This window comes from Wolffia australiana, chromosome 2 (assembly GCF_029677425.1).
Source record: "Wolffia australiana isolate 7733 chromosome 2, ASM2967742v1".
Lineage (NCBI taxonomy): Eukaryota > Viridiplantae > Streptophyta > Magnoliopsida > Alismatales > Araceae > Wolffia > Wolffia australiana.
The window spans coordinates 23,995,057-24,011,014 of NC_135836.1; the positions used below are offsets into that span (position 1 = coordinate 23,995,057).

The following is a 15,958-nucleotide window of genomic DNA, read 5'->3' on the forward strand; positions in this document are numbered from 1 at the left end:
CATTAAGTAGACCACAATTCATAATACATTTTCATACTCAGGAGTCCGACAGCATTCATACTGTCGAATATCCACTCTGAAGATTGTAAGGAATATTTTCTGCCCGTTCTTTCAACAAAAATAATGTTTCCGCCTTTAAGTTGAAACTCTTAGGGTTTTGATTTGGTCAAAAGAGGACTTTGCAAGGGAAATTTTCAATGCCGAAACCCCAGTCCTATCAGATTTAGGAATATATTGAGGCAATGAAATAGTAATGTGCATGATAGGATCCTTGATAGAATCCTCTACCTATCTAGGGGTAATCTCATCGTATTAGCCCATAAGGGCATTTCAGTCATTTGGCTATTGTGTATTTCCTTAAAATAGAGATGCCCTCCTTATAGAAGGGCAGCCAAGAAGAATGAAGTAAGGTCTCTTGTCTCCCCTCTCCAAGTCTAGGTCCTCCCTCCCTCTACGATCCCCGTCCCTCATGATCATCTCTACCTCACCGCATCTTCAGGCGGCTCGTCCTCGGCCAATCCCTCCCCCTCTGCTCAGCCTCTTCTCGGATCCTTCACGTTTCTCCTCTCTACCCCAGGAACTTCTACCTCGCCTCGCCCTCTACTCTCCTCTGATGCCTGCCTAGATCGAGGTTCATATCAGGGCACCAATATCCTAGTTTATTGACGAGTTTAGACTGCTTTCAATGTAATGACAAATAATACCACACTCTACAAAAGTCTCAAATCAAAAATACTGAAGAGGTACATGCCAGGATCATGAAGGAATAGTATTTTAAAGTTGAGTTACTTCCCATCACACCTGATTAAGAACAAGATGACAAAACCTTAAAGTAAAACTACACTCATCCCCGATCTAGGTTGATAAATGTCTCAAGGACAATAGCTTCTAAAAAACATGATAGAATTGATAACGTCTGATCCATAAAAAGCTTTTCATCGAAGAATCATCTTATTTCTTTTTCAAGAAGGCTGCTTATGCCTGCTCCTTTTTAAAAAAATGGTCATGGAGTACAGGTGTAAGCAGCCAGACGTGATCACCTGGCTGAGTTATTTCATGAACCAAATAGAAGCCGCTGTCAAGACTAGGAAGAGACAAACTGGAACTGGAAGAGAGAAGTCACAACGTATGACAAAATGTGGGGGACGGGGTGGAGAGGGACTCTATCATTGCCCAGAGCTAAATGCTGGAGTATCATTTTTTCTTCAAAAACAAATTCATTACTTGTCTCCCTAATGACTTTCAACAAAAACCAAAAAAGTCATACTTCACATTCAGCGGCAAATAGAGGAGCTCACCTTTTCAGGGTCGTGAAGAGAAATCCAAAGGTTTGTCGCAATCTCTGCATTTTGGGGAATGGAACGACTAGAAACGCAAGGAATACATTTCACAGCACTTAAACATGCAAGCCTCACGTGCACATCTCTAGCATAAACCCCTTGTAAAGCCTGAGATCAACAGATCGAAAGAAATTTAAAAATGAGTCTTAGAAACCACATGGGAATGAATAGAAAATCCCCAACAAAAGGATCCACACCTGGCCCACATCATCGGCTCGTAAACCTAAACAAAGTTCATTTAGCATAGGCCCAACTTTCAGTTGATACGCTGGGACAACACTCAGGACATGATAAAGAGCCTGGAAGAAAAAGTGGACGGTCTCAATATTTTTTCCGGGAGAAAATAATCAAGTCAAGAATCAAGATATTACAGATAACATCCTCATTCGGGGAAGAGGTAAAACAGGATCCATGTGTAAAGATAGAACTTGAAGCACGTTGTCATGAAGGCTCGTCTTTCCAGAAGACATTAGAATCTTCTCCAAAATCTGACAAGCAAAGGTACAATATTGAGAATGAAAAAATCTAGAAGCAAAACCAAAACGGTTTTCAAGATAAGATGCACACCGGAAATACAACTGTGAAGGAATCAGCAGGAAGAGGGCCACTGCGGGAAGAGGCCAGTAAACCACTAAGTATTTGCTCGAAGAGAGATAAATTCAAGTCATTTTCGCCACCTGTGAGCACTAATATTGAATCCAATGGCACAACTCCAGCCTCCTTCATTGAGATTATGCGCAGAGCTGCTGCTATCTCTGGGGCCCAATCACCCAGAGGAGGAGCTAAACACCTAACGAGCTTTAGCAATGTCTCAAACGCAGCATCACTGATAATCGGCGAACGAAGTAAAGGATCAACAAATTTTACCTGTCATGAAAAACATAATTAGCATCTAGGTATTAAGAAAGTAGTATAAACAGTAGATGTTTTGAAATATTTTCTTGGAATTTAGATATTTCTTGGAAATTAGAAGAGAGATTTGTCAGAAATAAAATTGAGATTCAGGATTTCTTTTTTGACACATGAACTTAAGACACGTGAATACAATGCGCAATGATTCATTTGATAATTACCAGCAAAGGAAGTTGGGTGTGAGCATAAACTGGATTCGCAACAGCCATAGCGCCCAGAGCTCTGCAAACGACAGATAAGTTCCTCCGAATACCCATAACCTTGTCTCGCACAATAGCCTCTTCTCTCAGTAATAGATCTCTTGCCTCTTCTTTTGATGTTTTCACTTTATCTGATACAAGAAAACTAAATTAGGTAATTCGCATAAACTTAAGACATAATTAGGTAAGTGCACATGCCTTTCTGTATTTTAGTTGACACTACTCTACCAGTAACTTTCTTCCCAGGAGTAACGCCCTCCTTCTTGATCGTTTCCTTTGGAGTCGATACTGTAGGCCTATTGCCCTACAACAGAGAGACCCGAATTTCAGGGTACGAGCTTAAAAGATGTACTTTTTGAAGAAAGAGATTAAAAGATGAGAACTTTACTCTAGCAAAAGAAACTTACAGGACTATCATCATTGTCATAAAGCCTGAAACGTCCCTTGGCAAGTCTAACATTTTTGGATGCCACGGACTCAGCAATATAAACACCTTGCTCGCTGGACACCATACCTTCTGGAGTATTGAAAATCTGGGATCACGTAGATATAAGAACATCTGACTAACCAAAATGAAATAGAAAAAGAACAATGTTTTTCTTAGAAGCTAGAACCATCTTCAATTTAAACAATCCAAAGAGAATAAATGGTTGATGAAGATAATATAATGACTATGACGATAATATGATGAACATAGCTCAGAGGAATCAAACAATGACTATAAATTGCTGAAGCTCAGTGTTTATGCCTACTTCCATATTTAAACATACTATTATGCAGATCTGATTAAGCATAGACAAATGTACACTATGAGCATTTTTGTCAAGCCGAGCCGAATACTCACCTTTACCTGTAATGAAAAGGGACGACATGAATATTGCACAACTTTTCCAATGTGTAACCCTAGCAAGGACGAAAAACTAGCTGGATTGTAGAATCAGATGTTATTTAACCTGGTACCATAGCATGGCTACATCTCATTAGCTCCTATACACTACCCCCTCAGTGCGACCTTAGTTGGAAACATTGTATGTCATCCAGCCTCAAGCATCCTCTCCTTATCATGGTTAAGTGGAAATCAAGAACATAATTTTCAAGATGAGTTCAAGTGATGATATCTAGACACCGACAACTATTATATCGCCAGTGGTAACTAGGGAAGACAGGGTTTATACTATATTGGCAAAGATTCCAGGAACAATAAGGTTCAATGGAACAAAAGCGCAAACAGAGGTCTCCAGGACGTGACAATTCTTTTCATAGGAAAAATGGGGGAAGGTCACCCAAGATCGGTGGTCCTCCCTATATTCTTGGAACTGACAATTCATGGGAGAGGGTTCCAGTAGAATTATGTAGGATCTTATCCACCCATCAAGCTCACGGTACGACTTATGGACATCAGAAGAGGATTCAGCCATAGCTGATAGCATGGAACTAAGACTATATAGATGCATCAAAAGTAGGTGTCCATTCATTGGCCATAAGGTATCCTAACTCAGCGGGAGTCCTAATCTCACTAGAATATCATTATGGCATTGTTGTTACCGGCAATGATGGCAGAGAAATCATCAAGCTAACTAATTCTCCGGCAACTGAATTTGATACCAAACAGTATAAATATTTTCTTGGAATTAAGGTGGCTCACTCGACTTCCTTTTGAAGAAAGATAGGGGAGATCACCCAAAATTGGTAACCATCCTGATGTGATAAAGAAATGTGATTCTTAAACACACATAAGGCGTAAAGGGAACCATGCAGAGGCAAGACTTGCTACGGCTTGTGCAACAGTATCCACTGATGCTTCCCCTTCATTGAAGATGCCCTTTTTCCGTGCAGCCAGAGTGCCCAGGGCACTGCAAACGGTTGACCATGCCCCTCTCACCTCCTGAGTGCACCACCCTACATAAAATCCCAAAAGGTCTCTTCTGCGGAGACCTCCATCCCTGTTGTCGACTGGTTGGTCCACACGGCTAGGGCAAACTACCAATCAAAGAAGAGATTGGTGCAGTCTTCTCCCCCCCTTGTGCACATAGCACACTCCACCAAGACTTCTGGAAGCCACCTCTTCCTAATGACCTTCATCACTATTTTTTGTCGAAGGAGCAGTCAACAGAAGAACCTCACCTATAGGGAATCTTGTCTCCATGTGGTACAACACCAGAAGATGATTGTTGGTTCTTCCCCTATGTGTCTGAGGCTGAACTTTGCATAAGCATCCCAGACAGAGAAGGATGTGCCGATCCACCCCCATCCATCCTCTGTCCTTCTCAGTGGACGTAGGTGGATTAAGGTCTGCTACATCCACATATATTCCTCACTCTTTGGTTGAACAGGGTGTTGACCCCACATGGATTCCTAGAGCCATCCCAGCTCTCCCAAACTGTGGCATGAGGCATCCGTGCAAGGGCAAACAGGCCTAGGAGTTCTGTCTTCGGTGTGCACAGAGCTGACCATGCATCTAGCCAAAATTAGAATGATGTACCATTCTCTGGCCTTCATTTGAAGAATTTGCCGAAAACACCTGCCGCAGCTCCTGCTAAAATGCAAAGGATGCTCGAACCGTTGCCACTCCAAACTACATCCATAGTTGTCCTTCAGAACCTGTGTAGTCATATCTGTATCTGATCCCATGAGTCTGCTCGCCCACTTGCTCACTCAATTTCTGGTATTTTATTGTCCTATCATAGGTATATTCTGGATGTACTACATGAAACCCCATTCTTAAACAGTCGACCAATTGACGCTACTTTGAAACCGATAAAAAACTCACTTGTGCAGGCAAACAGAATCTGTGAATTAAAAAGGAATGACACTGCCTTGCTAGTCGATGTCCTGAGTCAGTTATGTGTAATCCCAGACATCCTCATCTACAAGATGAGCACTGTTCTTAAGATTCGTAGAGGGAACAGTCATCTAATGTTTGTGATAAGGTCCCATTCAGACCCTATCAATGTCAGAGGAAAGAAGGGGATTCTTCATTCATTCATGTGGGAAACGGTTAAGGGCATTCTTGAAATTTTAAGAGTAAAACTACCGTCACTGCTATAAGCCAAATATATGATATTTGCTGTTTTTTGGAGAGTGGAAACCGAAACTGGCTCCACAATGGGGTTCAGAATAGCAACTGCTGTCTCCAAACTCATGACTATGCCAACAAATATTGAGACTAGGAAACAGAGTTAACACGGGGGATTGCCAGATAAAGTAAAACTACATTACCTTTATGTCATTCTCTGATAGATCACGGTGTAAACACCAATCGGGAAGCCTTTCCATGTGCTGTTAAAAAAGAGATGATGGCCTTATTATAAAGTTAGCGCAGAATTCTACTAAACAAATACAATTGTAACAAGCTATTAACCTTTTTAAACTCTGTAAAGGTGTGACTGGGATTCACGGACATCAAAGTTGAGAAAGCCCTAACAGCAGTTTCTCGGTTCAAGGAATTGGAACTCATTAAACCTCTTGCTCCGAATAATTCCTGTAAGACACAGTTTGAATGTCCATGAAACAAAGAGCTATGGTTTCTCGACCAAAAAAAACAAAGAGCTACAGAACGATTTTCATCAAAATGTTTGGACATTAGAGTAGAAAACAAAAACCAGCATCAATTTTAAAAGTCTACGTTAGAGTAACACACAAGAGCTACCAATGGCAGGCATTATTGACAGCTATAAAGTGAGAACACATTCTTAGCTTGAGCGATTACCCATGCAAGAAAATATGACCTCACTAAGAGAATGGTTAAAGTTTGCTGGGCCATAACAGCCCAACGTAATTTGGTCTCTCTGCAAGAGCTTTTGATAAAGTTCTTTCAGCACAGCACAAAGCAACTGCTCAGGCAGAAGTATGAACAGCAATATGAAGAAATAAATATTAGACACCATTTAAACATTTACTTCTTTGCCTCCAAAAATATGTAACCACACAAATATGTAACTTCTTTGCCTCCATATGACCTGTGCTTGAACTAAATCATTTTCCACTTCGACAATTTCACCTTTCGTATTATTCGGTGCCCCTGGGTTGTCATCATCTGGTCTCCGATCCTCTTCAGCCACCATCAATCTTTGCAGCGTTTGCTAGCGTATATGCCCAGATTCAAAAAAATTCTTGCATAGACAACCCCTTTTCTTGCTTTTTTTGAATCCCCATTCTGTTTCTGAAGGATGTTGGTTCAGAATTCTCTGGGTCTCCTTTTGCCTCCAGATTATCTTTGGTCGCCCTTGAAAAGGATTCTTTGAACTGGCTTCTCACTGTATCATTTATTTCCCAGTCCTTGCCAAAGTGGCCAGCGAAGATTTCTATGGGTCCCAGAGAATTTATTAGCCGGTCACTCTAAACCTGCCCCAGAGTTTCTTGTAGTTTTTTCTGCCTTTACTGTGGCACCCTCAAAGGTTTCCCCACAACAACTCCACTCGTATCTCTGCTTTAATACCTTTCTGTTAGTGAGATACTGTTAGTGAGATACTAATCCTCATGGGCTAATGGGCCCTATTCTATAAGCCCATTAGCCCTCTTATCATCCTCTCTCTCTCCTAGGGTATACATATACCCACACATGTACTCTCTTAAGGTTATATCATTATCTTCCTCCTTCCTCACTTAACATGGTATCAGAGCTCCAGAGCTCTTCTTCCTCTACTTCTTCCACCTAGGGTTTGACATCACCCTCTCGCTGTTTAGCGAACCCCGGAGCGTGACCGACGGATCAGCCACAGCACGAGCTGTAGTCAGCCCGCGGAGCTTCCGGAGAAACAGCTGCAGCCGCAGCTGCAGCCGCAGCCGCAGCCGCCGCCGCGCACACAGCCGCACGCCGCCGCCGCGCGCAGCCGCGCCGCAGCGCGCGCGCAACCGCAGCCGCAGCCGCACGCACAGCCGCAGCAGCAGCCGCACGCGCAGCCGCAAGCCGCGCGCACAGCTGCCACGCGCGCGCACAGTCGCCGCCGCCGCCGCACGCGCAGCCGCAAGCCGCAGCCGCACGCACAGCCGCAGCCACAGCCGCGTCCGCAACCGCAGCCGCAGCCGCCGCCGCCGCCGCAGCCGCAGCCGCAGCCGCAGTCGCAGCCACCGCCACCGTTACAATGTCGGAGGAAATTTACTCCACATGCCAGACTCGTCAGCCGGTCGTCACAGCCGAGGGCTTCACCGATGCGGATTTCCAGAGAGAACCCTTGTCACACAAGGTCACTCATTCACTGCCTTTGGTTCCCGACTCAACGTGTCTTCAGGGCCCGAACTTGCTACAGTGGCATCACTTTGTCGAGACCACTCTCAAGTCTCGCCAACTGTTCAAGCATTGTACGCAGGCTCCTCTCCCACCGACTCATCCACACTATGCTGCGTGGGAAGCCGAAGAACACTTTGTACTTGGTTGGCTCTACACGAACTCTCTGGCACCCTCGTTCCGTGAACGGTTCCCTCGTTGCTCCACTGTGAAAGGCTTTTGGGACCAGGCTAACACGTTTTGCGGACGAGACGAGGACAACTGGCGTCTCTTTATGCTGGTCGCAAAAGCTAGCAACCTTCGCCAGGGAGCAATGTCCATCTCGGACTATGCGTTGGAACACAAGAAGCTGTGGGACGAGATGGATTATTATTTGCCGACGGATGACCCGACGTGCAAGTCGTTCCAGAACACTCGTCGACGTGCTCTACACCGCAAGGAAGGCCTTCCCACAATTGACGACTTGGTGAAGGAACTCCAGGAAGAGGAGAGCCATTTTCAGATTCTTGGCACTCTCTCCCCGGAGACGGCTCGTGACTCGACCGGGCTTCTCACCCGGCCTCCCTCTCCAGCCCCTGCTCCAACCGCAGAGACGGCATCCTCCGGGCTAGTTTGCTCCTACTGCAACAAGCCTGGACATCTTCGCAAGTGGTGCAAGAAGCGTCAGTACGACAACCGGAAGAAGGAGGCCACCAAAGGGAAAGCTATGGTTGCGTCCTCCTCTACCACCTCTACCAGCCCCGCGACTTTAGAGCAGCTCCAGGCTGATTTGGCCCGTCTCCGCGACCAAGTGGCTACCATGCAGACTACGGCTCAGTCCACCGCACACTTCGGTGGATTTGGTGCGTCTCCCTTCTCTCCGTCTGATCAGTGGTATTGTGGTCACACGGCTCTCCACTCGCCTCTCGTATCGGATACGAGCTGGGTTCTTGATTCGGGGGCAACCGAACACATGACCCCGTTCAATGACCGGTTTGTATCCCACGAAAGGCATAGTGGCAACCGTACAGTCCTCACCGCCGGCAGTGGACGGTTGCGTGTGGCCGGTATTGGGGCAGTTTTTGTCGATGGCCTCGGAGTGGTCAGCAACGTCCTCCATGTCCCAGCCCTGCGAGCCATCCTTATGTCCCCTCAGCGTTTGGTTGACAGTCTCTCATATTCATTTCACCTCCAACCTGATGGGATGTTTCTGTCTGACAAGGTGGGCCGGACTACACCGATTAGGTGGGAGAACGGGCTGCTGTTGTTGGACGATGGGGGTCGCTCTCGATGCTTTCTGCTGCACCGCCACCTCCGGCCGGCCGATGCGCAGCGCATGGGACATCTTCAGTTGGCTCACCAACGGCTGGGTCATCCGCCCTTTCCTGTTTTACAGCATCTATTTCCTTCGATGTGTACTGGATTGGACCTTCAGACTATTGTGTGCGAATTTTGTCAGCTGGCCAAGCATCGTCGTTCATCTTTCTCGCCGTCCACCTCGCATTCATCGACTCCACTGTTTCGCATCCACAGTGATGTTTGGGGACCCGCCCCGCAGGCCAGCCTCAAGGGTCACCGCTACTTTCAGATCTTTGTTGACGAGGCTACCCGCTACACCTGGGTCTACTTGTTGACTGCCAAGTCTGAGGTCGCACCGACGGTCCGTCACTTCTGCACCATGGTTCGCACCCAGTTTGGCCGGGGTATCCAGCGCTTCCGCTCCGATAACGCCCGGGACTTCGTCAACGCCGATTTGACCACGTATTTTGCTGATCATGGGATTCTACACGAGTCCTCCTGTGTGGCTACCCCTGAACAGAACGGGATGGCAGAACGTCAGATCGGGTATGTCATGTCGACAGCTCGTACACTTCTGCTCAACTATTCTGTTCCGTGGGCTTATTGGGGTGAGGCGGTCTTGACGAGCACCCATCTCGTAAACCGTCTCCCCTCCCAGCCCCTCGGGTTTATCAGCCCCCTGGATCGGCTGAACACGGATTTCCCCCAACTGTCGCTGCGGACTGGACTTCTACCTCGCATCTTCGGGTGCACGGCGTACGTTCATGACACGGCTCCCTCTCGCACGAAGCTCGATGCTAGAGCTCTTCGGTGCGTCTTTGTCGGGTACGCTTCTCTCCAGAAAGGTTATCGCTGCTATCATCCTCCGTCTCGGCGGTTCTTCATCTCGGCAAATGTCACCTTTGCCGAGTATTTCGGTGACTCTACCTCGTCCCGCCTTCCGCTGGATGAGGCTTCCTTGACTCCTTCCTTGGAACCCTACCCATTTGTGGGACCCATTACACCACCGTCGCCGTCTACCTCTCCCGCCACGTCTACCTCTCCCGTGCCTTCTCCTGAGAGGCCTTGTGAACTCTCTCCACCTCCCTCACCTTCTCCCTTGCCCCCTACCACCTCTCCTCCCGGTGCACCGTATCCTTCTCCTAGTGCACCTCCTTCCCCCAGAGAGCCCACCTCTAACCCTGGGGAGATACCCTCTCCTCCCACCTTTGCTTCCGCTCCTCCGTCGGACGATGCATCCCCCTCGTCTACTGATGACGATACTCAGTTGGGATGGCCTATCGCCCTTCGGAAAGGGGTTCGTCAGTGCACTCGCACACCCCTCTACCCCTTATCTCACTATCTCTCCTTCGACCGGCTGAGTCCTCCCTACCGGTTATTTCTTTCTCACATCGCGTCGGATCCACTCCCACGTCGCCTAGCCGATGCTCTCTCTTCTCCACATTGGAAAGCGGCGATGGATGAGGAGATGCAGTCCTTGCTCAAGAACCACACTTGGGAAGTCGTTCCCCTTCCTCCTGGCAAGAGGGCGGTGGATTGCAAGTGGATCCATGCCAAGAAGCATCATGCAGATGGTACTCTCGAGCGCCTCAAGTCTCGCCTTGTGGCTCGGGGGTTCACTCAGTCTTATGGCGTGGACTACTTCGAGACGTTCTCTCCTGTGGCGAAGATGGAAACAGTCCGTCTTCTCTTGGCACTTGCGGCTCACTCCCGGTGGCAGATCCGGCAGTTTGATGTGAAGAATGCTTTTCTCCATGGTGACTTGACGGAGGAGGTGTACATGCAGCAGCCTCCCGGGTATTCCCTCGGTCCCCCGGGCACCGTCTGCCGACTGCGGAAGTCCCTTTATGGACTGAAACAGTCGCCGCGGATGTGGTTCGGTCGGTTCTCTTCGGTCATGAAGGCCGAGGGCTACACTCAGAGCGATGGGGATGCCTCCCTATTCTTCCGTCACAGTCCTGCTGGTGTCTCCATCTTGGCCGTGTACGTCAACGACATTCTCATTACGGGGTCCGATTCTGCCGAGGCAAGCCACCTTAGCTCTGCGTTGGCCAAGGAGTTCGAAATCAAGGCCCTCGGGCCACTTCGCTACTTCCTCGGCCTTGAGGTGGCCTACTCCCCCCAGGGGATCTTTGTATCGCAGCAGAAGTATGCCGTCGACCTCCTGGCCTTGACAGACATGACCGAGTGTGCGCCGGTGAGTACTCCCATTGACCCTAACGTCAAGTTGGGTAAGGGGGAGGACTCAGCCCCGGTGAACGCCTATCAGTACCAGCAGGTGGTGGGGAAACTCCTCTACTTGACCCACACCCGCCCCGACATCAGCTTCGCCGTCAATCTCCTCAGTCAGTTCATGCACTCTCCGCGGGAGATCCATCGCCAGGCTGCCAACCGGGTACTCGCGTACCTAAAGGGCTGCCCCGGGAATGGCTTGCTCTTTCCTCGGAGTATGGAACGGACCGTGAAGGTGTACACTGATGCGGACTTTGCCGGCTCAGTTGTGGACTGTCGTTCCACCACGAGGTACTGCACCTTTGTCTTCGGCAGTCTCGTCAGTTGGAAGAGCAGCAAGCAGGACAAAGTGTCCCGCTCCAGTGCTGAAGCCGAATACCGAGCACTTGCCGATGGGGCCTCTGAAGGCCAGCGGATATACGGGATCCTCCATGACCTTCGTGTGGAGTACTCTGGCCCGATCCACTTCTATTGCGACAACAAGTCGGCAATTCCTTTGGCAAAGAACCCTGGTCAACAGGGCCGGATCAAGCACATGGAACTCCACCGCTACTTCTTCAAGGAGCGCATGGACGAGGGCATCTTTGACCTGGACTTTGTTCCATCCGCTGATCAAGCTGCTGATGTCCTCACCAAGGGACTCTCTCGACCTCTTCTTCAACGTGCAGTGTCCAAGCTTGGCATGGATGACATCCATACTTCGCTTGCGGGGGGGTGTTAGTGAGATACTGTTAGTGAGATACTAATCCTCATGGGCTAATGGGCCCTATTCTATAAGCCCATTAGCCCTCTTATCATCCTCTCTCTCTCCTAGGGTATACATATACCCACACATGTACTCTCTTAAGGTTATGTCATTATCTTCCTCCTTCCTCACTTAACACTTTCAAAAAGGTGGCTTCCATTATATACACCAGTATGGAAAGCAGATAAACAGACAATCTCTCCAATTCCTCATGATAACTCCTTGAACACACTCATATATTTGATATGCAAAAACGAATGCATGATATTATCACAGTGATTCACCAAACCTATTGCGAATCCGTACATTGACGCCGTTCCAATTTTAAAAACACATACTGATCACCTTTCACAAAAAACAAAATACGTAATGAACAGTTGTCAATTACGACATGACCAAGTTGATTTGATTGGGTTGACCACCAGTTCGGGTGGTCTTCCCTCTTTTCTTTCAAAAAAAAAAACCAAGTTGATTTGATCCTCCATCCCCACATTATGTACCTTTTGCATGCCCCGTACCAGACTTCCACATTGTCACCCTGGAAAGTTGGTGCTCTCACTTTTTTTTCACTGTTGGCAAGATTGTATTGATTCCGTTATCCTCCTTGACCTTTCCAGACTCTTCTTCCCACCTGGACCTTTTCTTCCAATTTTGGACGATTTCTGACCTCCAGATCAACTACTCCTGTCTCCAAACTTTCACCCTGACCTCATGCATCTAAGAGTTCTGATTTGCTCTGCATCAAATGTTTCTTCAAAAAAAAAATCATATGCTTTGACACAGTATTGTTTTCCTCAGGTGAAAGACGCATTTCTTCCTGTTGAAGATATGGGCCGAAATAACAGGCTCCTCCTTAAACACTATCGGGCTCAACTGGGCTCATTATCGGGTTCTATTGAGCCCACTAACGACCGCTAACGGCTAGTCAAACTAGCCGTTAACTAGCCGTTAGAAAAACTAGCCGTTAGACGGCACCTATAATTTACACTGTATGTGATTGTAGAACGTACTTTTTGAGGTTGAATAAAGGTTGCGATTTTCTTCTTCTTCTCTCTTTCTGCTTCTGCCATTCACACCAATTCGATCCAAGAAGTTGTCACTTCCAAATCAATTGAGTATCTTCAGGCATTTCTTCAGCATCATATTCCTCCCTGATCCAAGTCTGATCCTCATTGATTCCCGCCAAGTGTCCTTTCTGAACATGTGATGCGATACGCCATCGCATCAATGAACGTCGACCCAGGCCCGTGCCAGGGGACAATGCAATCCACGGAGGCCCAATAGAGGGAGTTACTTAAGCAGACGGGCAGAGAGGAGAAAGGGCTTTTGATTCCTGTAAGTGCAACATCTGTATTTCCTCTCGAAGGCCCCTTCTCACCTTCCTCGTTTGCAGACAGCCGTACCTGCATGAGGGCGGCCTAACTGAATCGAGCCCAGGTGTCGTCCATTTTGTCTGCTTGGTGGCATCGTCAATTCCGCCACTCCTCTATCTACTCTCTCTCTCTCTTCTTCTATCTTCTTCTTCAGAACCCAGTTGAACTATTTGGAATACAAGTCATATTTCAAGTTCAAATTACAAGGGCGCATCAACATGCTTCCAATTCTTGTGACGTCATCGTGACCAAGAACACATCGTTGATATCAATCATACAAAGCAGTTTCAATTTGGTAAGAGTTTTAGAGAAACCAAGAACAAATGCCTTTCAGCTAGCATTCCCATCATTAGCTCATGTTCCTGCTCCGAAATCCCAAGTATCTCTGGCAGGTTCTTCAACCAAAAGCAGGATGCAACAATTACAAAAGCCTCACAGTTTTAAGCAGAGCGTTGAACCCCTCTTTGCCTTTCTTACTTTTAAAACCTCTAATCGGGCTTTTCCTCCATAACTTATGGGTTCTTCGCGTACCCAATAAGACCTCAAGCGCTATGACATGTGATAACAAATCCCTTAAGCCACCACAGGGTTATCCCCTTGTCATGCACATGTTCCTTATGGTTTCTCTCTGCCATCTTCTGCCAGTAGCTAACCAGGGGTAGAATCCTATCGAGGTACAGAAAAAATATGAAAAATTACGAGTACCCTTGAAAAAAGGATTTGGTTGGGGCCAAAGCACAATTACAAAACAATAATGGAAATAAAACATAGAAAAAGGCATGGATTGGCAGAAATAATGAGATTCGCACCAGATGATGAAGCATTTATGTCATCGTTAAATAAGAAAGAAAACTCAGCAGACGATTGCCACGATTGAAAAAAGCACTAAGATAATACTTTCGTTTCTCTTTTGTTCCATACCTCGCAGATAACAGGCATGTTTTCAGAGACAATTTCAATTATCGCAAATCCATGTTTGTGCAGATTTCTTCGAAGTCTCTGCAAGATGGCAATCACGAAAAACAAAGTTCAAATATACATTTGATTTCATGATACAGCCCTCATATCAGCAACAGATGTGACGCATTATTAAATAAACTGAGACAATTCTAAATATGAGAAGATAAGTCATGAATGATATACCATTAAGGTTGGAACTAAATTCTACAAAGAAAAATGAGCAATTGTTCATAGGATCAAAGGATTTGAACTGAATCATCAAAGGATTTGAACCGGAGTTCTCATCAAGGAATATAGCGAGAGAGTGGGAGCCAGCAGAAAGATTGTTGGCAGCGGGAGATAGCACGAAAGATCATTGGCTGAGGGAGATTGACAGTGAGAAGAAAATTGCCCAGGAGCAGATATGAGAACCAACAACTTTGCTTACTTATTGTCTGCCTCACCAAGTGAAGGCTATTTATATGTATAGGGAAAAGCCCTAAGGCATGCATCCAATCTCTAAATGATGGGTCACGCTTGTGTCAAAAGCTTGCATGAAGGTTAAATTCTGAGACCCAGGAAAAAAGATCTGCAAGAAGAACGAGAAAGTTGGCATTGCCTTTCCATCTCAGTGAGATTACACTAAATTACCCCAAATTGAGTTTTCACTCCAAGAGAGTCACACTGAAAATTCTTGAAACCCCCAACCCCTGCCAGGAGTATATATGCCATTGACCTTGGCCTAGCTCGTGTTAAACACATGCATACCTCCTCTCAAGAGGGCAATCAAGAAATTGTTGGTTAAATCTTCTGGGAGATCCTCCTGGAAGGTGTTCAGGCACCGATCCGTGCCTGTAACCATCTTCCTTTCTATTTCTTTTTTTCTCTTAACTTTCAGGAAACTTCATAGAGAACTGTACCAAGATCCCAATCATAAACCTTCTGAGGGTGTAGCACAGCAGAAGTTGCATACATCTAAATCGGAACTAAAATAAGCAGAAGAAAGGCTCCTTATATTATATTCAGAATAAGTCGGCTAAGTACAACAATTATAATCACAAAGAATTGGACGGAGCCTGCGGAAATGGGGGCCCACGGTGTTGTGTTTGCAGGAGACTGATACGTTGTTTTCTGAAATGTATTGCCGTCACGCCAGTTAGAGGGTAGGATAGGGGACCACGTGCAGGATCTCACACGTGGGAGCCCAGCTACCAGTGCCCAATAAATATCCAGCGGGAGGAGAAAAGGAGATGCCTGCGACCATAGAAGGGAGAAGGATCATCCAATCCTTCTCATTGTTTCATTTCCAACTTTCTTCTTTTCCCCTGACTCTTGCTTCTACAGTGAAGTTTCTGTAGAATTCATCTACTCCGACATTGGTCCTACAATCATTGAATTTCAGATCTGGATGAAATTCGGAAGTAAAGATACCTGACAATATCAGAGACTATGCAAGAGATTTGCAAGATGGGGGATCAGAACTTTGTGGGTCAAGGCTTCCTGGATGGTTTTCTGGCACTGAATGATGTCAGTTGCTCTAAGAGCTAGCTGGCTGCCTGGAATGAGATGTTGTTCTATAAGGAAGAGTCACGGATGGTGTAATTTGCAGTGACAGTGAAGTTGAGGAGGAGCGACGTCTTTGAGTGGGTCGTATTGTGGGATGCTCTTTGGAGGCAGTTGACTGGGGCGTGCCAGCAGTTTAGGGGCTCACA

At 46.7% G+C, this 15,958-nt stretch overlaps 1 protein-coding gene across 1 annotated transcript in view; it reads right to left on the bottom strand.

Annotated features, from left to right (window-relative positions):
* ILA (putative protein kinase regulator ILITHYIA) overlaps window positions 1–15,958 on the bottom strand; it is a 50,212-nt gene that overhangs the window by 13,964 nt on the left and 20,290 nt on the right. Inside the window, exons 13-22 of the mRNA XM_078571606.1 lie at window positions 14,229–14,306; window positions 5,814–5,933; window positions 5,672–5,731; window positions 2,860–2,985; window positions 2,651–2,756; window positions 2,414–2,583; window positions 1,908–2,207; window positions 1,712–1,828; window positions 1,538–1,639; window positions 1,299–1,448 (exon numbers count right to left, since the gene is read on the bottom strand). Of these exons, the coding sequence (XP_078427732.1) occupies window positions 1,299–1,448; window positions 1,538–1,639; window positions 1,712–1,828; window positions 1,908–2,207; window positions 2,414–2,583; window positions 2,651–2,756; window positions 2,860–2,985; window positions 5,672–5,731; window positions 5,814–5,933; window positions 14,229–14,306 (1,329 nt within the window). The remainder of the gene's footprint in view (window positions 1–1,298; window positions 1,449–1,537; window positions 1,640–1,711; window positions 1,829–1,907; window positions 2,208–2,413; window positions 2,584–2,650; window positions 2,757–2,859; window positions 2,986–5,671; window positions 5,732–5,813; window positions 5,934–14,228; window positions 14,307–15,958) is intronic.